This window comes from Triticum aestivum, chromosome 5D (genome assembly GCF_018294505.1).
Source record: "Triticum aestivum cultivar Chinese Spring chromosome 5D, IWGSC CS RefSeq v2.1, whole genome shotgun sequence".
In the NCBI taxonomy this organism is placed as follows: Eukaryota; Viridiplantae; Streptophyta; class Magnoliopsida; order Poales; family Poaceae; genus Triticum; species Triticum aestivum.
Window position 1 is genome coordinate 80,086,711 of NC_057808.1, and position 22,953 is coordinate 80,109,663.

At 45.6% G+C, this 22,953-nt stretch overlaps 1 protein-coding gene and 1 pseudogene across 14 annotated transcripts; both read left to right on the top strand.

The window, feature by feature from the left end:
* The first annotated feature begins 12,535 nt into the window (after window positions 1–12,535).
* Window positions 12,536–13,125, top strand: LOC123124397 (ATP synthase subunit alpha, chloroplastic-like; annotated as a pseudogene).
* A 4,893-nt stretch (window positions 13,126–18,018) lies between these two features.
* On the top strand, window positions 18,019–22,429 carry LOC123119573 (uncharacterized). 14 transcript variants are annotated; one of them, XR_006458748.1, is made up of 6 exons: window positions 18,019–18,538; window positions 19,288–19,329; window positions 19,611–19,714; window positions 20,002–21,252; window positions 21,704–21,874; window positions 22,177–22,429. XR_006458748.1 is itself a non-coding variant. In XM_044539429.1 (3 exons), the coding sequence occupies exons 1-3, from the start codon at window positions 21,205–21,207 to the stop codon at window positions 22,261–22,263; spliced, it is 306 nt and encodes a 101-aa protein (XP_044395364.1). In that variant the 5' UTR covers window positions 19,611–21,204; the 3' UTR covers window positions 22,264–22,429. The 14 variants fall into 14 exon arrangements, 1 of the variants encoding a protein (XP_044395364.1); XR_006458745.1 differs by having other exon boundaries at window positions 18,020–18,538; window positions 19,288–19,380; XR_006458742.1 differs by having other exon boundaries at window positions 19,288–19,380; window positions 19,611–21,252.
* Window positions 22,430–22,953: the final 524 nt, after the last annotated feature.

The window sequence follows — 22,953 nt, forward strand, 5'->3', positions numbered from 1 at the left end:
CGAGGGTCGGCAGGAGGGCGCGTGCTCCGCCGCTCCCCTCCACCCCCTACTTATAGCCCATGGGCTATGAAGCTGAGGGGGCGGGACGTGGGATCGTGGGATTAACTGTGCCCACGACCCCACGTCCCCGCGTTGATCGCGTGAGTTACTGCGCGCAGTAACTCCGCGAATAAGCTCAACCGGCTGCCTCGGCCGCAGCGGATCCGCTCGCGTGCTGAGGCCTGGTAGTGGCGGGCCCAGCCTGCTGTCGCGTCCCATCGTGCGCGTGGGCTGGCAGGCTAGCCCGGCTGCTTGACGCCACAGGGCGTGCCCATGACGGGCGGCGGGCGTGGAGGCTTAGCTAGCACGCCACTTGATTCCCGCCGTTGCATTCGAAGTTTTCAGCCAAATCCGTCTGGTCATGGCTGACTCCCTCCAGGCGGCATGCTCGGAGTCGGACGAAGCTTCCGTCCAGAACAGCCGGAGTAGGAAACTGATGAGGCATCTCGGCATCTCAGCCGCGTCGCCTCACCAGCTTCGGGGACTACTGTCGGAGTAATGGGCCACGGGTAGCCTAACCCGAGTCCCTGAGCCTTTCAAGAAAATTGGCTGGCTACGCCCCACAAACATCCAGAATGAAGCGCCGCCTTCTGATGGCCGGCTGGCTCGAACGGCCGGCTGCCAGAAGACGGCCAAGCTCCAGAAGGCGGCACCAAGATGGGCCGACTCCTAGTAGGCGGCCTCCAGAGAGGCCGGCTCCTAGCAGGCGGCCGACGGCGCCCTCAAAGTCTGCGCCCCCATTAAGAAGACAAGACATGGTGTGGCTACAATATAGCCCATCTCCCCCATATCCAGGGCAAGGCGCGGCCACAGTGCGTCGTACAGGCGGGGATCTCCGCACGGCGCAGCACTGTTGCCACTCCACCCTGGACGTCACCCCTGACAGGCGGAGCCCTGTTCCCACGACGGCCTGTCGGTATGGCCTACAGGCGGCGGGCCAGGCGGCGGGAGCCCGAAAGACGGCGGAAGCCAGACCAGTCGGACCCGATGGCGGCCGGCCTCTAGCAGGCGGCCCCCTCCTCCCTCGAGGTCCGTGCGCCATTAACGAGATGAGACATGGTGTGGCTACAGTGATCTCCCGCCAAGCGGCGGGACTGTAGCCACACCTCCCCCGACCAAGCATGCGTCATTAGCATTACGGCTATAGTAACAAGCAGCAGGCATGACCCGCGAGCTGCGGGAGTGGCCTGTCGGCTCCGTACCAGACCAGTCGACGGGGTCCACCCGGCGGCGGGCCTTAGTAGCCGGCGACCAGAGACACTGACAGCCGGGTCCTACACCCGGCTAGAATACCACTCTACCCCTGGGGAGTAGACCTATGTAAATCCCCCAGGGCACCCATGCAAAGGGTTCCAACCTATTAGACCTAGCCACACACATAGAGAAAGGGGAGAGCAGGACCTGCCTTCGCCTACCTCTAGCATACAGCTCGAGGAGCACGATTGTACTCACTAGTGCCTTAGTGATCATGCGGAGACCCCGCAGAGCAGTACTAGGGGTGTTATCTCCAAGGAGAGCCCCGAACCTGGGTAAAGTTTGACGGCGTTCGTGTCTACGCCTCATCCCGCTTCCGGGCACCGGCGACGTTCTACTCGCTCCCACCATGATAAGCCATCCTTTGGCATATGTCGCACCCAACCCCCGACAGTGTCAACAGCAGTTGGATCGCCTTTCACCATCATTGGATAGTTTTGTCCAAGGAAGAGCGAGTTTTCTCCAAGACTATCAATACTGTACCAGGGAGAAGGTGTTGGCGCTAGCACACTAGTATCCATCCCTAATACCATGCAACGGGTGTTGGAATAGGTCCGGAGAGTGCAACCATGGGAGACCACACCTGCTTCCTTAGTAGTAACATCAGCAGTGGGCTGTATACAGACAAGAAGGGGTGATCCATCGGAATTAGTTGCTATCCGCCACTGAGTACATGGGCCCTACTCGTCCTCATGCTCGTGATCATCACCATCGTCATCTCCCCTTTGGTTATAAAAATTTTCAAGTATAGGTGGTGGAATGTTCACAGGACCGTGGAAACACAAGAAGAAGCTTAATTAGTAGAGAAGGGAAACTTGCTAACTCGCATGCATGTGGATGAAACAGTTATAATTACGGTGGAAGACAAACATACCAAAACAACGAGGATCCCATGCAAAAACAGTGCCACGAGTGGTGGCAGCAAACACAAGACCCTCGTATTGAATTGCATCACAGTACACATCCGTGTATAGAAACAGATTTTTGAGCAATATCCATCCAGTCGAACCACGAAGGACGGCAACAAGCTTGTCGAAGATAGCAACAACTTCATAGTTCTCGTAATTCCAAGAGCGGTTGGGAACTCGACAAATCGCTATCTTCCGTAGACGACAGCCACCATGATCGTATTTGAACGTACGTAGATCATTTGTATGCTCAACCTCAGGGCACTCTGAGATTTTTGGAAGTGGAATCCGCTGACGAGTGTACACATTCACAAGTTCCCACTCACAATTGTACCCAATATAAACAACCCAATCTCCATTTGCGCCAGCCCAGGCCTTACCCTTAAGCGATGGCATCTTGACATCACACGTATCATTATCAAGCGGCATCAACTTGCATAAGGCGAGGCCTCCGTCGTCCGCGCCCATGCGAACAGGCTTATAGCGAAGAAGATAAGGGAGATCGAACCGCTCCTGGACCCTTGGGTTCCTTGTAATGATGTTATTAGTTGAGTCGAGAATGGTCTTGTACGAACCTGCCATGCTAGCCGAGGTGATGACGTCGCACCAATCAATGATTTCCCCCACCACATCATCTTTCAGATCGGGGCAAGAATAACGGGGTCATTTCCGGCTTGTTCCCTCCATGGAGAAGACGATCGAACAATGGCAGAAGGAAGGGTGAAGGAAAATGGAGGATGGAGGAAGAGCGTGCGACAACAGTTCCAAATCGAGAGGGAAAGGCGAAGAGTCGGTGGACAGTTGCCAGTTTGCCACGGTACATGAAGAGGCGCCCCGGCCTACACGTCCTTTCGGAAATTGTACAAAAGGACTCGTCGTTGTCTCACTGACATGTTGGAACGACACCACATGTCAACGAAACATGGTGTGTAATTTCTCGTGCAAAATGCGATCTGGCCGCATTGGCCCGAGGTGCCGCATTAGTTATCGACCTTTATTTTTTTAATGGCGTGCCGTTCAGTTTTGAAGCACGACTAACTGGTACTGTTTGCAGAGAAAATATAAACTACTCTACCACTACTCCACCTCTAGTACTAGTAGTATAAAAAAGATATATAGGCTGGAGCTTCAGAGCTTTCTTGCTAAGGGCTGCCCACTTGCTTCTCACACTATCACCCTCTCTCCAGATCTAAAAAAGACGGCCTCTCTCTCTCTCCTCACCGGTGGTCACAGATCCGCCGGGGAAGAAAAGGACGTGCAGCGTTGACGCACTCGTCATCGGCGAGCGAGGTCACGCGGGATGGCCTCCCTCCCCAAGCTCGCTGCCATAGTGCGTGCGGAGGACGACGACCACGAGCGAAGCCACTTCCCGCCGACCCTCAGGTATGCTACCTGTTTTCGAACCATACCCTTGTTCTATTGCCCCATCTGCCACGTCGCTGCATGTGGATCTTTTTCCACTCCACCATCTTCCCAATTTGCTATCCTCTGCTCTGCTGGTCACGCAGACGAAAACCTTAATTTGCACTATTAAAGGAAACCCTACTTCATGCAGACTAATCCATGTCTGGGTTGAATAAGGAAAGGAAGGGAGACTCTACTGTCCAAGAGAGTAGGCATCGAACCCGCATCTAGGTTGAAAAGGGGAAAATCAGTAGCTAAGGAACGAGTCTCATGTCTCTTGGTTGAAGAAGGGTAGAAAGGCATGACAACGCAATAGAGAATGACCAGGTCGATCGGTTTGTTGTCCTCACATAGGAAAAACGTGGCTAAAGAGAACAAAAATGGGACGTAATCCACATATGCTGCCTGGATATTTGTTTCTCTGGCAACCATACCTCCCTCACCACTCTATGCGTCCGTGGAGGTACATCGTACTGGTGTGCCCACTGTCTGAATGGGCCTCCCATGCTCTTATTGTCACTTTTTTGCTGTTAGTATAATGCCAGCAGTCAAGTCAAGCAATGCTACTGCTAAAGTGATGCCACATTTAACTAATGCCGCACTCAGTCTAATGCCACCGATAAATTTAAGCAATGCCATTTAATGTCACTGGATTATTTCGGGGTTAGCTGTTGATTGTGGATGTATTAAAGATTTTTCAGCTAAGGCATTCTAATGTTGTTGCACAGCCAGTATACCAACGATGAAACTTGTTACTACCTTCAGATTTTTGCACATTTAGTGCTTATAGATTACATACCTCACCTTCATGAGATAAGTTAATTTTTTGTACAGTGTCACCAAAATGCCAAGGCGCTGATGTCATTTTATTTTGGTTAAACTGCACAAAAAATTATGAAGACAAGAGGAAAGGTCAAGAGTGGGCACCTCCTCCTCCGGCTGTTCTCTTGATTCGTTCGATCAAGTTTTTATGTTTGATCGATTATCAAGATTGGGATAGCAATTTTTAAGGTCCCCCGAGTTCGAAATGATATTTACCTTGGAGGTACATGGTTTGCAATTTTTTTATACTGTCATTAGATAATAATGCTAGTTACCTGCAGACTTTTGTATTTGGTTTAATGCTCATGCATAGCTAGTATACCAATGCTGAAACTTGTTACCTTTACATTTTGTATTGTTAATTCTTATAGAAATCTTCCAGTGCTAGAGTTTATTGAAATTTGTTTAGTAAAACCATTGTACTGTACCCTGTAATAAAATAACTACTCTACTGTTGGACTAGCCACTGGATTAGTGTATATTTGTAGTATTCGAATAGTGTTGCATTAGTGTATGGACATAAATAAAGTGTGGCAAGCTTTCCCAGATATGTGCTCAAGAAAACTACTACCTTTTTTCGAAAGACTAGACCATTTGGTACTTTAAATTGAAGCGCGAAAACTTCTTATATTAAGGAACAGAGGGTGTAGAGTTCACTCAAATTATCCCGGTAAAGCTAGTCACACCTTTGTTAAAATTAATGTTCATTATGTTATCGGAGGAGGTCTGTATGTTTGTCCCAAATGCCTGTCGACTACATACCTGACATCATGATGTAATGTTAAGTCATTTCCTTTTGTATAGTGTCACTGAATTGTCAAGGCGGTGATGGCATTTTATTTTAGTTGAACTGCACAAAATATGCTTAAAAGAAGAGGAAAGGTCAGGAACCGATCATTCTTTCAGAAAGAACTATATATGACTTTCTGACATCAGCCTTATTTGTGAGTCTATGCTTCAACTAGTGCCACTTTTATAGTAATCACACTTTCAATATATGCAAACAGGGATGCTCGATTTTAGTGGAACTGCACAAAAAGTCCAACTGGTTCAACATTAGGAGCATGTTTTCTTCCAAACCTTTATATCCAATTGGTGGCACTATGAGCTGTTCATTATGAAGGTACATGGTTTGCTACTATCTTGCTACTCTTTTTGTACTATCATTACATAGTAATACTAGTGGTTTGCATGTGAATTTATTGGCAGGGTGGACCTACATTGGAGGTGCAGGACAGGATTCAATGATTGGATGCTCAATTTCGGTTGTATCGATTTCACCTCTTCCATCACTGCGAACATGGATATCCTTGGTCTGATGAAGAATAGGAGCTATATTTCTGCTCTGAGCCAGCAAATCAATTCAGTATGAAATTGTCCAGGGCAAAACATGACTGTATCAAATTGTCCAGTGCAAAACATGACAGATGCTAAGCGGAAGAGACATGTTTAAACCGAAAATACAAGGTGGGGTATATGTTTACTAGCTGCTTGATATTTGTGCAGACAGAGATGTCTGCCCGTTGCTATTTGGCAAATACACAAAGTGACCGCAATTTTGGTTGAACTGCACAAGAGAATAGTATAGTCACTGCATGCAGTGCCATTTTAAAATAGACACAGAAAGATTGGATAGTCACTTCATGGACTGCAGAAAAGTAGTATTGTACTATTTATTGGCCAACACTAGGTGCTTCATTGCTTTGGTCTGATTATACAATGGGCATCATTTTGCCTAAGTTAAAGTTTGTATTCCGAAAATAGTCTCGCCGTGTGATCGAGAGAAGACCAAATCATATTGCATTGGGTGTTCCTCCATCATGTGTGGTTCATTCTCATGGTTCCAGCTGTTGGTGAAACCACTTACGTTTGCAAGAGGAATTGTATACTTCACAAATAAATTTGTCTTTCAGACTATACTGAATGTTGGCCAAGGGAAGCATCCATGTTAGTAGGAAGAACGGATGTTTTTTCTAGATCTTTGCTTTTGGAGCTACATATTTGTATATGATTTGTGAATCACTGAGATGCATTAACATGTTGATCTTATGTATGGGAATCATACTGGTTGGTTTTAGTTGCGACGCAAGATCCGAAGTGGCTGATCTTTGCTTTTGGAGCTACATATTTGTATATGATCTGTGAATCATTGAGATGCATTAACAGTTCCTTATTTCTGTTCGCTCAGTGTTTACAAGTTACTGATCGATCACTAGCTAGCCTAGTAATGCGCTCCTGGCAGTTTTAGTTGCGACGCAAGATCCGAAGTGGCAGTTTTTTGAATAAAAATGCCTACTTATGAAGAAACTGACAAGCTGCTCTGAAGAAGATGCCATGCGAATCTGAAGAAACTGCCAGCGAAAACGTTCGCAAATGCCTTATCTCCCAGCTAAAGTTCATCAACTAATGCCCTCGGCAGCAACTCGTTGCATGCTGCTCCGCGTACTGGCTGCGAGGGATTTTGAGTGCCTGCATGCAACCGGCCGTAATTAAGGCAGCTAACTGATGCGAAAAAAGATGCCCTTTAATTGTTGCGGGCCTTTTAAATCCGTGGAATCATTATTGACAAGGAGGGAGATGATTCGAGTGCACTCGTTTGACCGTCATGCCGGCGTGCGACCCAGCACGGATGGGACGGGACGGTACAGTCATAATTTTAGTTTCTCTAGTTTTCCACGGCAAGCTGGCACGCTAAGCCATGTCTGCTTATGCATTGAATTCCGATGACCGTCGCGCTACCTTTCGCCTATAAGTATTGTTCCCGTCCTTCTCTGGGGCACTGTGACCCAACTCGCCCTATCCTCATAAGCCCCCACCAGCCCAACGTCGCTCGCCACTTATCCTCGCTCTCGCCACGTCCGCCATGCCCCCGCCCGTCCGCGATAGGCGAGGCCGGAGGCGGTCACCGCCGGAACTAGTGTTCGGTTTTTCACCGGAAGGCAGACGGAGGGAGGAGGCATTCTATCGGTCTTTAGATGGCAATGCGGAGATCGAGGACTTGTTGGAGCGCGACCGCCTGGTGGAGGAGCAGGAGTTGTTGGAGCGCGACCGCTTGGCGGAGGAGCAGCGTATCACCGATTTGCGCCGCCAGCGGGACATGGAGCAGCAGCGCACCAACGCTCTGAGTCGCGACCAGAGCGCCCGCAACTGGGCCGACTATGTGGAGGCTGGCGCCCGGCAAATAGCCCTGGAGGCTGTCGGGCACGCACGCGTTCGTGACGCTGATTTTTACTACCAGCTCGTCAAGTGGGTTTCCCACTTAGAAGCCGGCATGGAAAGGGCCAACGCGCGCGAGCACCGTGCCCTATCGCACCTCTGGCAAGTCCGAGGCGAGGCGGAGGACGCCGGTGCCGGCGTTTAGCGTGTATCGCAGATGGCGGCCGGCATCGTCTAGTTAGCTAAGAGTAAGTTAGTACTTGTACGCTACTAGAGTATTAGTGGTAGTAGATAGTTAACTTGGATATGATGGTTGTCAACGTGGAAGTTCAGTACTCTATATGTGGATCAGACATGTTACTTTGCTCTGAATGTTGAACTTTCCGTTTGAACGTATGGAATGGGCTGTTATTTTTTTAAATGGGTTGTATTTGTCCTCCATGGGTTTAGAGGCTGACTTGTGGGCCTACCAAGTTGACGCGTACACAATCAGGAGATGATTGTACATGGAGAGGATGACAGTAGGGACCCGCCAAGGTCATGGCAGTACGCAAGCAAGTGCCTCCTTATTTCAAGCCAATAAGAAAATGGCTCCTCCTAATGGATTTCTGACATCTGGGTCCCATGCCATTGTCAACGTAGTCAATAAATGAGAGAATTGCACAACGAGCGGCTGACACCAGGGACCCAGCAGCTCGCCCAGTTATTTTTGTTTTGGGTTAATTTGACAAATGCCACTCCAAATCTGGTGTTTCCAAGAAATGCCACTGCAATTTCCAAACTTTGAAAAATGCCATTTCATGCCATTTCCAGTGGCATTTTTCGAAGTTTGGAGTGGCGTTTCAAAGTTTGCAAATTGCAGTGGCGTTTTCCAAAGTTTGCAAAAATTGCAGTGGCATTTTTCAAAGTTTGGAAATTGTAGTGGTATTTTTATGAATCGCCATAATTGGAGTGGCATTTATCTAATTTGTTTTTGAGACGGAAGCAGGGTGTCAACTGGGCTATATGGGGCACTCTGGCCTGTCTAGACAGCCTTCTCTTTTATATTTACCACAGACCAGCCCAGTAGTTTTTTTTTTCTTTCTGAAAATGGCTAGCCCGGTTTTTTTGTGATTTGCCAAGTAAGTCGCTTTGTCAGGCCTGTTGGGCTGCAAATCTTTCAAGACGAGGAGAGCTTCATTCGGCTGGCCAAGAAAATGGCCTATCAGTAATGAGAAATGGGCTGTACATTTTTAAAACACATCAAACCGGCAATTAGTTTCAAATTCCTTTTTTTCATTTCGATATTTTAAATTGCATTGATTTTTATGCGTGGACAATTGTTGGATTTTATATTGATATACATTTATTTTTAAAATCAGTTTGAATGTGACTCAAAATTTCAGGATTAAAAACAGTTCGGACCGCACCGAAATATGCAAAATTTCGTATAATATTTTAACCGTGGCCACAATACGGGCTGTAATGCTAACACAAAGAATATGGGCTCCAAAAAACCTTAAGAATTAGCAAATGGGCTGTAAATTATTAGAAATAATGGCAGATGGGTTGTATGCTGTTTTCCATAGATTTGAGGCTTTCCTAAAAAAGGTTGACACACAAGCAGTGACTATTGGATGTCCATCCAACGGCCACCGTGCTTCTTCAATCTCTGCTCTTCCTGCTCCAGCCGCTCAAACAAGCGCCAGCGGGACTGCCTGCTCCCTCCTCCCCGCGGCCGACTGTGCTGCCGCGCAGGCCTCACCGCCCCACCGTACTCCCATCGCTGGCCTAGCCATCCCTCTACTCACCCACACCTGCTGTTATTCTCTGGCGACGGCAGACGAACCAGTAAACCCTCGTACAGTTGTACTCCCCTCCCCGTGGGAAACAACTGCCGAGTCTTCCCTTGGTCCGTGTTGTTCCCTTCCTAGGCCTCGCCGTCGTCCACCGCCCTGGTGCTCTCGGTGCGGCCTGGTCAACGTGGTCAACGACCGACATGCATCTGAAGTGGACTGTACGTGGAGAGGCTGACAGCTGGGTCCACGACCGCACGCAAGGAAATGCCTCCTTATTACGCGCAAAATAATGATTCCTCCACCTGACATCTGGGACCCACCAAAAGGGCCTCTGTATTTCGCGAAAAAAATGTTACCGCCGCTGGCAGCTCGGACCCACCAGCTATATCTTCGCACGCAAGGAAGTGCCTCCTTATTACGCACAAAAAAATGAATACTCTCCCTGCTAGCTGGGACCCAGTATAGTGGCAGGCTGACTTGTGGGCCTACTAAGTTGACGGGGATGGAGGGCTTTGTTAACTTAGTCAATATGCATGATCCTAGCTCTAGTGACCGTACGATGTCCATCCAACGGCCGTAGCGCTTCTTCAACCTCTGGTCTTCTTGCTCCAGCCGCCCAAACCAGCGCCGGTCGTGCCTCGTGCTCCTGCCTCCCGTGGCCGGCTGCTATGCCGCGGAGGCCTCACCGCCCCTACTACTCACACCGCTGGCCAGGCCATCCCTCTACTCACACACCCCCTGTTATTCTGCGGCAACGGCAGCCTCACACCACGACAAACCAGTGAACCCTCATACTCCTCTACGCGTGGGCATCCACTGCCGCATCTTCCCCGGCTCCGCGTCGTCCCCTTCCTAGGCCTCGCCGTCGTCCACCGCCCTGGTGCTCTCGGTGCGGCGTGGTCAATGTGGTCAAGGAAAGGCTTCCATCGGACATGGACTATACATGGAGAGGCTGACAGCTGGGTCCACGGCCGCAGTAAGGAAGTGCCTCCTTATTACGCGCAAAATAATTATTCCTCCACCTGACAGCAGGGACCCACCGGACGGGCCATCGTATTTCGTGAAAAAACATTTCCCCCTGACTGCTGGGACCTACCAGCTACATCTTCGCACGCAAGGAAGTGCGTCCGGGCAAAAAAAAACGATTCGCCCCCCTGACTGCTGGGACCCACCAGCTACATCTTCACACGAAAGGAAGTGCCTGACAGTCGGGACCCACCTGGTCGAAGCGTACGTAGCGTTGTCATTCTGGTCGCGAACGTGTACGTACATACTGGTTATGTAGAGGCGCGCACGTGTCGTAGTAGAGGCGCGCACGTAGCATGTACACGTACATACAGCGGCCAGGGTGCAAGAAAGTAAATACGGCCACGTACGTACATACGGGCGGGGTCTCGAACGCCTACTCGCGCATACGTACGGCCAGGGCTCGTGTACATGGCTAGGTCGGAACGGAGAAACTGCGTCATCGTCGTGTTCATGGGGAGGCAACGGAATGCGTCGTGTTCATCGGGAGGCAACGGAATGCGTGGGAGCCAACCGGCTTGGATGGAACAACCGATGGAAACGAGGCCTGGCGTACCACAGAACGGAGGAAACGGCCTTGTGTTCGACCGGCCATGTTCGAAACGGGATCCTCTTCATCGGGAGGGGTCTGGCATACCGCAAAACGGAGGAAAAGGACCTCCTACGGTCGAAACGGGGTCCCGTTGATCGGAAGGGGTGTGGCGTAACGGACTTGTGTTGGAGCGCTACAGTCGAAACGGGGGGTCCTGTTCATCAGGAGGGGTGTGGCGTACCGCAAAACGGGACTCCACGGGATACTGTTCATCTCCACCGTCGACCCCCTCCAGCCTCCACGGGCTACTGTTCATTCACCGTCGACCTCCTCCAGCCTCCACCTACGACTGTTCATCCACAGGCTCCTGTTCATCCAGCCTCCACCGCGCGCTACTCCACCGGCTACTATTCAACCAGCCCTCTCCACAGGCTCCTGTTCAACCACCCCTCCACGAGCTACTGTGCATCCAGCCCTCCACCGTCTACTGTTCATCCAGCGCTCCACGGGGTCGTCCTGTTCATCCAGCCCTCCACGGGGTCCTGTTCATCCAGCCCCAACCGGCTCGATCAATCGGGGTCCTGTTCATCCAGAGGCAACACCACGGGGGCCTGTTCATCCACCCCCACCGGGAACTGTTCATCCAAACCCCCCAGCAACACTCACTGTTCATCCATTAGCAGCATCGATCGGCTTCAGTTAGCAGCAGTAGCGAAGGAATCGCTCGATCGGGTTTAGTTAACAGCCATCGATCGATCGCTCGGGTTCTGTAACGCGTAGCCTGCAGTGCAATCGCTCGGGTTCAGTTAGAGCCCAACGCCTCGCTCGGGTTCAGTTAGAGCCCAACGCCTCGCACCCACGCGCGTGCGTGTATGAGAGAAACGCGCATCGCTCGGCCCCGACCACCCACCGTAACCGGGAACACCCCGATATTTTCCTCGCCCTCGCTTCTACCATGGTTTTTTCCGTCATGGACGGCCCAAAGAATGTCATGCAGCTGTGTCTCCGGCCCGCCCAGGACGAAAAGCCCATTTTCTGTCATGATTTTTTTTCATAGAAGTAGGAGCCCACCACATCTATGATGATACCGGGTTTTGTCACAATTATCGTCATAGAAGTGTCATAAGTATGACAGAAAAAAAATTGTTCGGCCCAAAATGTCACGGATGTGTCTTTTTTGTAGTGTGGGAGAGGCGAAATTGTAGCTTCTAAATCTCGCTTAATTGAATCTCCTGCTCCAAGTAGAATTTCCAGGCGTTCCGTATAAGAACCTCTTCAAACAGGGCTTATTGCTATTGATTCGATGATCCCTATAGGGCGCGGTCAGCGAGAGTTCATTATTGGGGATAGACAGACTAGCGAAACAGCAGTAGCCGCAGATACAATTCTCAAGAAAAAAGGGCAAGGTGTAATATGTGTTTATGTAGCTATCGGTCAAAGAGCATCCTCCGTAGCTCAAGTAGTAACTACTTTCCATGAGGAAGGGGCCATGGAATACACTATTGTAGTAGCTGAAATGGCGGATTCACCTGCTACATTACAATACCTCGCTCCTTATACAGGAGCAGCCCTGGCTGAGTATTTTATGTACCACGAACGACATACTTTAATAATTTATGATGATCTCTCCAAACAGGCACAAGCTTATCGCCAAATGTCCCTTCTATTAAGAAGACCTCCCGGCCGTGAGCCTTATCCAGGGGATGTTTTTTATTTGCATTCACGCCTTTTAGAAAGAGCCGCTAAATTAAATTCTCTTTTAGGCGAAGGAAGTATGACCGCTTTACCAATAGTTGAGACTCAATCTGGAGATGTTTCCGCCTATATTCCTACCAATGTAATCTCCATTACAGATGGACGAACATTCTTATCTGCGGATCTATTCAATGCCGGAATTTGACCCGCTATTAATGTGGGTATTTCTGTTTCCAGAGTAGGATCTGCGGCTCAAATTAAAGCCATGAAACAAGTAGCTGGCAAATACAAATTGGAACTAGCTCAATTCGCAGAGTGACAAGCCTTTCCACAATTCGCCTCTGCTCTCGATAAAACAAGTCAGAATCAATTGGCAAGGGGTCGACGATTAAGGGAATTGCTTAAAAAATCCCAGGCAAATCCTCTCCCAGTGGAAGAGCAGATAGCTACTATTTATACTGGAACAAGAGGATATCTTGATTCGTTAGAAATTGAACAGGTAAAGAAATAGTTCAATCACCCCAGAATCGTCGAAATCCCCTCGAAATGGAGAGCGGCGCAAGTCTCACACTCTTTCTCTCACTCTCTATCCTCTGTCTTTCATATTTTCCCCTCGTAGCTGATGCAGTGAAATATTATTATGTAAGGGAGCTGATCCACAGGATTCAATGGTGAATTCTGATTTCCCCACAGACTGAACCAAAGGAGAAGAATAGAATAATTCACTGGTGTAGGCGGAGCAGCAAACCTTCGTAGAAAAGGGAGAGGGTATACCTAGAAATTATGAAATCAACCAGCACTGCCTTGCTAATTGAATAAAGGAAGATGACGACTACTTTCTAAATAGAAAAATGAGTGTCCCGAACAATGGGAGAATGGAGCTTCCCGTCTATGAACTAATCGCTAGACTATATCGTATCAAGCTCAAAGGTTTGTGCAACTTATCTATCAAGCCACACTTCTTTACTTCGAGATAGCGCATTCCACACTTCTTTACTTCGCTATGAAGTAGGATCCCAGCCCACAATACAGTCAGTAGTTTACTTAACTGATATAAAGAGTTTCCCCTGCCTGTCCCTACTATCAATTGATAATACATAAATGATACGGGGCTAGTGTTGGGTAGCCGGGCCCACTAGAATTCAAGTGCTTCTTATCGATTCAATACGCCCTTAACGGATCCCCATGCTTTATCTCCATTGGGTGGAGCAACACTACAAGAAATATGTCAACTTGTGACCTTCTGTCAGTGACCCTGGAAGAATTGGTCATAAATCTACGACCATTTGAGACCAATTGGTCAAAAGCTGTTCGGGGGGCTCCAAACCCTAAACTATAACGACCATTTTGGTCAGAAAGGTCGTAATTTCCTTACACGGTCATAAAGCAGACAACACTGGTCCGCTGCCTTATTTCTAGCTGATCACGACTAATATAGATGGTCATAACCTTGTAAATTGTGGTGGATTGCTATGACTAGGCGCCACCTCATCAGTTTTGCCTATGTGTCATGTCCATGTGTCAATTTTTGCCCTTGGTTGTGAAGCAACCTATATTTCTGTCATTCCCAAAATTCCCCAAAAAATCGTGCATTCTTTACTATACAAATCATTGCCTCATGACAATATTCAACTCCATTTGCCTGGTAAATCTTCCTCGACAAATTTCCAAAGTTTTTGTTCAGCTCGAACTGTTGTAAAGGAAGTACTAGCTAGGCATATCCTAATGAGCTGAATTTTTGCCACACCTTCTATATTCCCAAATCATAGCTCCCCACAAAATTTTAGCCACATCTAACAATACATGTGAGCTCACCATCCAATCTTTGTTTCTGGTGATATTTTCAGTTTTTGAAGCAACTATATTTTATGTTAATTTATAATTGCTGAAAATTTACCACGACATGACCCTGCCCATAGAACCTCCCTCCACCAAATTTTAGATCATTTTTTCTAGCCAATTTTCCTCAGCATTTTTTCCAATTTTCTATTCAATGGAGAGCATTGTGAAGGAAGTACCATTTTATTTATCCAAATGGTATGAAATTTTTAAAGTGCCTTCATATGCCCAAATTGTCATCCTCCTCCAAATTTCAGATCAATCCATTCATTCATTTGAGTCTAGCTTCAACATTCATATTTCTGTCGAGTGTGGTACGTTGCAAAGCAAGTGACACCTAAGCTCCTCCATTTGAGCTGCAAATTTTCCAAGATAGTGTCCTTAGTAGATGATCATCCTCAGCCAAAACTCAGGCCCATTGGCCATGTGCATTTTCCCCACCACTAATCAAACACTTGGGTGCTAATTCATGTTTGAGCTCAGTTCAGTCTCCTCGTGAGATTCTTCTATTGCCTTCTTCTTCCTGACACCTATCGAGGGAGTTCCCAACCCACTAGACATGCCTAGGCCGCCCGGAACGTGTGGCAACACCACGGTCAAGCGGTGACCATGCGGCGGACATGCGAGTTTACGCACTCTGGAGTTGTGGCCCTCGGCCACCATCCAAACCTCAACGTATTGCCACTAAACCATGTATTTCTGATTAAATAGATACTTATTTACCTATAATTATTTTTGGAAAAAATAAAGAGCAAACTATGAGGCAGTTGCAGTTCAAATTTGACCCGCTTCCAACTGAATAACCAAAAATTTGTCTTTTTCACCAGAGGTGTATAAATACTTTTGATGACCAACCATTTTGTCAATTGTACATTAAATATGGCCTAATATATTATAAAAATGACCTGGTCCCATTTTGCAACAAATATATGGTAGGTCCTTCACACAAAAAACTCATTTTGGGCACTAGAAAAATAAAAAATGATTTTTTTGTCCAAAAAAATGAAAACTTCCTTAGGCAAGATAGTTTGTCATCCCAGGATGCACCCTTGTGCAAAAGATGAGATCATTTGAAGAAACTATGCCATGAATGTGGCCATAAGATTGATCATTTGGCTTGAAAGCCATTAATCTTCACACATGATAGCTCATTTCTGAGAATATTTTTTAAAAATAATTCCCGTATTACAAGTTTATTATTTTTTCTGGTAACTTGGTCACATATAATGACACAATGCAAAGGTTTTCCAATTTTTGAATTTTTTTGAATTTTTTATGCACGTTTCAAAATGCGGTCAAAACGGCGGGAATGATCGTTCCTAGCTAGTGGTTGAATCTTGGAATTTTTTGGTGTTTCTCTGATTAAATAGATACTTATGTACCTAGAAATTATTTTTGGAAAAAATAAAGAGCAAACCATGAGGCAGCTACAGTTCAAATTTGACCCGCTTCCAACTTAATCGGCGGAAATTTGTCTTTTTCACCAAAGGTGGATCAAAACTTTTGAAACCCAACCATTTGGTCAATTGTGCATTAAATATGTCCTAATTTTTTATAAAATTGATTTGGTACAATTTTGCAACAAATATATGGTAGGTCATTCACAAAGAAAACTCATTTTGGGCACTCGAAAAATGGAAAATTGATTTTTCATCCAAAGAAAATGAAAACTCCCTTAGGCAACATTGTTTGCCATTCTAGGATGCACCCTTCTGAACAATATGAGATCATTTGAACAAACTATGCCATGAATGTGGTCATAAGATTGATCATTTGGCTTGAAAGACATTAATCTTCACACATGATAGCTCATTTCTGAGAACACTTTTTTAAACGAATTGCCGCATTATAAGTTTATTATTTTTCCTGGTAACTTGGTCACATGTAATGACACAATGCGAAGGTTTTCCAATTTTTTTTATTTTTTTTGAATTTTTTATGCCCGTTTCAAAATGTGGTCAAAATGGCGGGAATGTCCGTTCCTAGCTAGTGGTTCAATCTTGGATTTTTTTGGTGTTTCTCTGATTAAATAGATACTTATGTACCTAGAAATAAATTTTAGAAAAAAAATAAAGAGCAAACTATTAGGCAGCTGTAGTTTAAATTTGACCCGCTTCCTACTGAATCGGCAGAAATTTGTCTTTTTCTCCAGAGGTGGATCAATACTTTTGACACCCAACCATTTGGTTAATTGTGCATTAAACATGGCCTAATATTTTATAAAATTTATTTGATCCAATTTTGCAAGAAATATATGGTAGGTCCTTCACAAAAAAACTCATTTTGGGCACTCGAAAAATGGAAAATGAATTTTTCGTGAAAAGAAAATGAAAACTCCCTTAGGCAACATTGTTTGGAATTCCAAGACGCACCCTCGTGCACAATATGAGATCATTTGCACAAACTATGCCATGAATGTGGCCATAAGATTGATCATTTGACTTGAAAGCCATGAATCTTCACGCATGATAGCTCATTTTTGAAAACACTTTTTAAAAATAATTGTCGTATTGCAAGTTTATTATTTTTCCTGTCAACTTGGTCATATATAATGACACAATGCGAAGGTTTTCCAATTTTTTGATTTTTGAATATTTTATGCCTGTTTCAAAATGCGGTCAAAACGGCGGGCATGACCGTTTGTAGCTAGTGGTTGAATCTTGGAATTTTTTTGGTGTTTCTCTGATTAAATATATACTTATGTACCTAAAAATAATTTTTGGAAAATATAAAGAGCAAACTATGAGGCAGCTGCAGTTCAAATTTGACCCGCTTCCTACTGAATTGGCGGAAATTTGTCTTTTTCACGAAAGGTGGATCAAAACTTGTGACACCCAACCATTTGATCAATTGTGCATTAAATATGACCTAATAGTTTATAAAAATAATTTGGTACAATTTTGCAACAAATAAATGGTAGGTCCTTCACAAAAAACTCGTTTTGGGCACTCGAAAAATGGAAAATGATATTTCCGTGTAAAGAAAATGAAAACTTTGTTAAGAAACATTGTTTGCCATTCCAAGATGCTCCCTTGTGCACAATATGAGATCATTTGAACAAATTATGCCATGAATGTTGCCATAACATTGGCCATTTGCAGGCTCTTCTCCACATTGAACATCTTCCCCCCTTTGGGAGGGGGGGGGGGGTCATGAGCATCCGATCGTTTCGTCGTCGAAAGCGGCGGCGGGTATAATAAATGATTGTGATTTTCTAATCCATCAATAAACGGTTAAATGCTTCTTATTTTTCTAAGATTTTCTAGCTTAATTGTAAATGGTTGTGATCTTGACATTTTAGTTAATTGTAAATAAGTTGTGGACTAATATTTTCCAAAAATGATGTGGTCCATTTGATAAGACATATTTGTAGTTTTTTTTCCTTAAAAAGTAGAATATTTGGGTCCAAATTTTAAAGATTCCAGTGCGAGACAACCGACCAATGAGAATCAAGGAACCACTATCATGCGGATCACCCAGTCGGAAGCGATCTGAGCCATCCATCAAACACCCATCAACGGTGGAGCTTCTCCCGAGAAACCCAAACCCTAACCCACCCACTCACCCACTCATCCTCTCCCATTCCCCAGATCCAATCGAGGCACCCCGCCGCCCCCGCCTTCCTTTCCCTCGCTCGTCTCATCTCCCTCCCGCGATTCCCACTGCCGTCACCCCCACCCACCACCGCCGACCTCGTCTCCGCCATGCACCCCTCGCCTTCCTCTGCGGCTCCAAGGCTCGGCGCTCGGCGAGGGGGAAGCGGTGAGGCCGAGGTGGAGGACGGGGATGGGGTGCATGTTCGACTACTTCCGTGCGGCTGCGCCCAGCTCGCCTCGGATCTAGGCTCAACGGAGCGGAGATGAATATCACGATGCTCGTCGTGTTGAGGCCGTCGGCCGGAGGCGCCGGGGGATCCTCCTCCAGCGGCGGGTAGGGCTCCGAGGCGCTCGTGCTGGCCAACGCCACGGACGTCAGCCACTTCGGCTTCTTCCGGCGCGGCGCCGCACGCGAGTTCATCGTCTTCGTCGCCCGCACCGTCGCCCAGCGCACCCAGCCAGGCCAGCGCTAGTCCGTCCAGCACGAAGGTAACCACCCATCTCAGATCTGCTTGCCGCTACCTGGTTTAGTTTACTTTGTGATACTAGAGCAAGGGCGACATGGGTGATTATGGCGATCTCTGCAAAGTAGCTTGTAGCCCTATCTGGTAGTTCATGTGATGCGCTGTAGGATTCGCAGTTGCAAAGTGATCTTGTTGCTGAAGTAGCGCTGTAGGCTTGTGCTTCTGTCCATAATGATTCCCTCTGTTCGAGGGTGTCCCGGCTGCAGAGGTGGTAAGTGGGGTGCCTCCCTCTGTTCACAGTTCACATAGTACTACTTTGGGTTGCATTCAGATGGTTTATTTGTTCGATTAACTTCAGTGTTTCAGGTTTTAAGTGTCCTATGTGTCTGTCTCCAAATTATTTTGTTGCATATACCATGTTCACATAGTTTTATTATCTGAACTTTTTGGACGAATCATAGAAGAATTTTGAAATCCCTATTACAACAAATACTGAAATATTAGTACTGCTCCTAGATGTTTCTCGAAAATTAATGATATTCGTTTGACTTTTACTAGGCTATACAGCCAAGTATATGCACACTATGGCAATATGCAGCCTTGAGATAAACATAAATATTTTCCAAGGGTGTATTAACATGTGCCGCTAACTTCAAATTAAAAGGATTTGGGTGGATCATTTAAAATGCATAACACTTTTCAACTGCAGTGATTAATCTGCACTTATGGTGCCGTTACCTCTTTTGTTATTTCTGATACTCTTCTTGTCTGTAGGACAATGGAAGTCCTTTGTTCGGAGAGAGAAACCAAGTTGAAGTGAGTGGAAAATACTTCGGTGCATCCTGGAGTCCAGCTACTGTTCTTAAAGTGATTGGTGCTTCACATTTTCTAGTACAGTACATGCATACTGAAAATGATGGGTACACGGAGTTTTTTGAAACAGAAACTTGTTCATGGCCCTACTTGTGTCGGACAGCAAGTGCCAAACTTGAAACAGAAACTTGTAGTAGCGGGCCTGGAGCTTAGTTCTTCAAGCATAACCTTTTAAAGCAGAAATCAATGCACCTCATTGTTATATTTTTTTGTTTGCCCTACAGCTTTAAGCACTGTTGGTACAATGTGAACTGGACTTCTTGGGGTGACTGGATTTTGGGCAAACTTTGTTGCTGATATTGGCCAAACTTTATGATACAGAGTTTTGGTAAATAAGCTATTTTCTGAAGAATTTTGTTGTGGATAATATATGTATCTGTAGTATGTGTGAAATGTTGCAAGCTTCGCATGTCATTGAGATTCTGGAAGATGATTTGGTTCACTTCACCCAGTGATTTCTTTGTCATAAACTGAGCATATGCGGTTTCTTCAGGAACCCTCCTTATTGAAGTGTGCATCCATTCCATTGAGATGGCTATTCCAAGCAGCAAAGTTTTGTTAATGACAGTTCGTGTGCTTGCCCACTAACAATTTTGCATTTCTGCCCAATAACAGGTTCCACTTCTTGGTGGAGCGATGTGCATGTGCACCTGGCATTTCTTCTACAACTCAGTCTCTCGAGGTAACATATTGACCTGAAGGCAAAGCTACACCACAGGACTGAACCATACCGTACGCCGGGCGTGGTCGTGCTACTAACCGCCAGGCCACCGACGCTGGCGCCGGTGCCGACCCCGACCAGAGATCCGTCGCCGCCCAGGACCCCAAGCTACTGGACGACTTCGCAGACACCGAAGCCAACACCAAAGTTTAATTACCACCTCCAAATCAAATCCTGGGGCTTCATTCATGGCTGTCTAGTACTGCTAGTTAATCCTGGGGCTTATTTACCATCAGTTAGTACACTATCCAGTACTGCTAGTTCTCATCTCACTTGTTGTGCTTCTTGGACTGGGAGCACTCTTTGTTATCCAAGATCTAACATGAAAGGTAAAATGGGTACATCGCTTGTCTTGTTGTATTTGCAAGTTTGAAACTGGATTAGCATCTTGGAGTATTGTTGTACTCCAACAGACTAAACAGTACGTACTCCAGTGCTGATAGTTAGAGTAGCATCTTGGAGTAGGGTAGTCCACATTTGTCTAAATTAGACCGGATTATTCAGATTAGTCCACATTTTATATTATTCTTGGAGTACTGTACTGTAGCAGCAGCATGAGTAAACTGAATACTCCTTCATATGTTTTGTTCCTCCTTATTCTTCCTCAGATTGTGAAAATGGATTCATTCCTTCTTACGCACTGCACTGTACTGTAATATTGGTTGCTTTTGATGAGTGCCAGAGAGCAATAATAGATCATTTTTCGAATTAATACTCCAAAATTTATCTGTATTGGAGGAGTGATTGTTTCCAAATCAATACTACTGGGCATCATTCATGGCTGTCTAGTAGTCAACATACTTCTGGTTCCATTTAGTATATGCAGGTAGCAGCAGCTTAAGTGTAATGGACCTGTTGTTACTCTATGCCTACGTTGTTAGAGTTTGCATCATCTCCTTGTTGTTTATAGCATAATTGCCTTCACTATTCTTGCTCTGAACCTTTGATCATGATACTGACTGTATTTGTCTTGATGGAATTACAGGCAACATGGTGACTCTAGTGTAGGCAACACTGGCCATCCTCTTCGAGGCTGTGTGTTTAGGTGATTCCTCGGGTAGCCATGACAGTACACTGGCTGATTAGTGCCCAGTGGCATGTTTCTAATATTTACAGGGATTTCCTTTATAGGAATAATGCTCATGGTATATTTATATGTCCTCCAGCTTATGCTCTTTTTCGATTTGTGTGGAATATGGTGTTTTGGCAGCTGGGATATTAGATTGCACTTCAGTATGTGATTTACTCATGTTGGTACTACTTGTGAAGTGATTATCTTTATGTCCTTGCTACCAGTAGGATCGTCAATACATGATTGCTCTGTAACTTATCTTTTTCGCAACCGTTTCCTTGGTCCTTCATATCTGACTATGTAATGTAGAAGCTCTACTTTATCCTAATAGCTTCCTGTAGCATTGTGCTACTGTCTGTGTGATGGTAAACAATATGCTCTTAATCTGTTGCTATATTCTCAAGTGTTGTTTACCATTTACATTTGCTATATTCACAAATAGTAGTAGTGTCTGGTCCAGATAAGCAAACAAGGGATGATTTATGCAGTTGTTGATCTGAATTTTTTGTTTCTGGGTGGTGTAGGACGAGCTGCAGCGGGACAACTTGGAGAGCAAGTACTTTGAGGACAAGATCAAGGAGAACCAAGAGAAGATCACCGGTTACCTCATACTTCTCGGCATGCCTAGCAACTTTGGCAGATCCCTCTTTGGCTTCGACCAAGTTACATTTGTCACTAGCCAGCAGCATTTACAGGTACAGTTGTGTCCTGCTCTCTTACCCACCGTTTAGATTTTTTTTTGGAGTGTGCATGGTGGCATCCTGAGCTCGCACTGTAAAATATGCTTTGCCTTGTTCCTGAGCTGGCACTGTAAATTTTGCTTTGTCTTGTTGATAATGTCATGTCTTATGCAATTAGATTACATTTCTGTCTGTTATGGTAATATAAAAAATATTGGTGCTGTCGTAATTTTCATAGTGTGTGCCTTTCATTTCTTTATTTTGATTGTTTCCCTTGTATTCTATATGCTTCTAATGGCTGATCCTTCCAATGCCAGGTGTTGTCAGTTCTGGAAGATGGAAGAGGAAGAAAAATAATTTTTGTTGAACTAAATTTTCTGTATTCTGTTTTGTTGTATGTATGATTTGATAGTTTTGTATAGGAACAAGTGATACTATTTTGTAGGGCTTTATGGCCTGTGTACTATTTTGTAGGGCTTTATGGCCTGTGATGTAAACATATTTAGTGCTGAATTATGAATTTTTTGAAAAAATTATTAGAAAGGAGAATCATTTGTATGAATCGCCAAATATATGTGAGTGGGTTGAAAAGAGTATTGGATCGACTCCAAGATTGAATTATTATTTGATGGTATAAAAAGGCTGAATATAAACCAGAATTGGGCTGCACAAAATAGTACCTATATGCTTGAAGGGCCAAATGTGCATAAAAATTAACGGGCTAAACAGTTGGGCTTGGCCCATGTTGCTGACCAAACTTGATAGAAAAAAAACAAAGGGGCATTTAATGGGCTGAAATGTAAAGCTAGGCCCATGTAGCTAGCGAAAATTAACAGGAAAAATATATATTAAAAAGGCTGAATTAATGGGCTCGGGCCATGTAAAACACTAAACTGGACCGGGCTGAATTTTATCAACGACCTTTTTAATTGGTCGCAATTTTGCCACATCAGATTGCCACGTTGGATCCGATGTGGCCTGGGCAGACATCCAGTGACCAAAACAAAAGGTCATGGGTTCAACGACCTTTTGTTTTGGTCGTTGCCTTCCACGACCTTCTCACAGAGAAGGTCGTGAATTTCAGTTTACGACTG

Excerpts from the sequence above, each read along its gene's own strand:
- LOC123119573 (XM_044539429.1), top strand. The coding sequence starts at position 21,205 with ATGTTTCTAATATTTACAGGGATTTCCTTTATAGGAATAATGCTCATG. Across the intron at positions 21,253-21,703 it reads TTATAGGAATAATGCTCATG|GACGAGCTGCAGCGGGACAA; the intron begins GTATATTTATAT and ends TGGGTGGTGTAG. Across the intron at positions 21,875-22,176 it reads CTAGCCAGCAGCATTTACAG|GTGTTGTCAGTTCTGGAAGA; the intron begins GTACAGTTGTGT and ends TTCCAATGCCAG.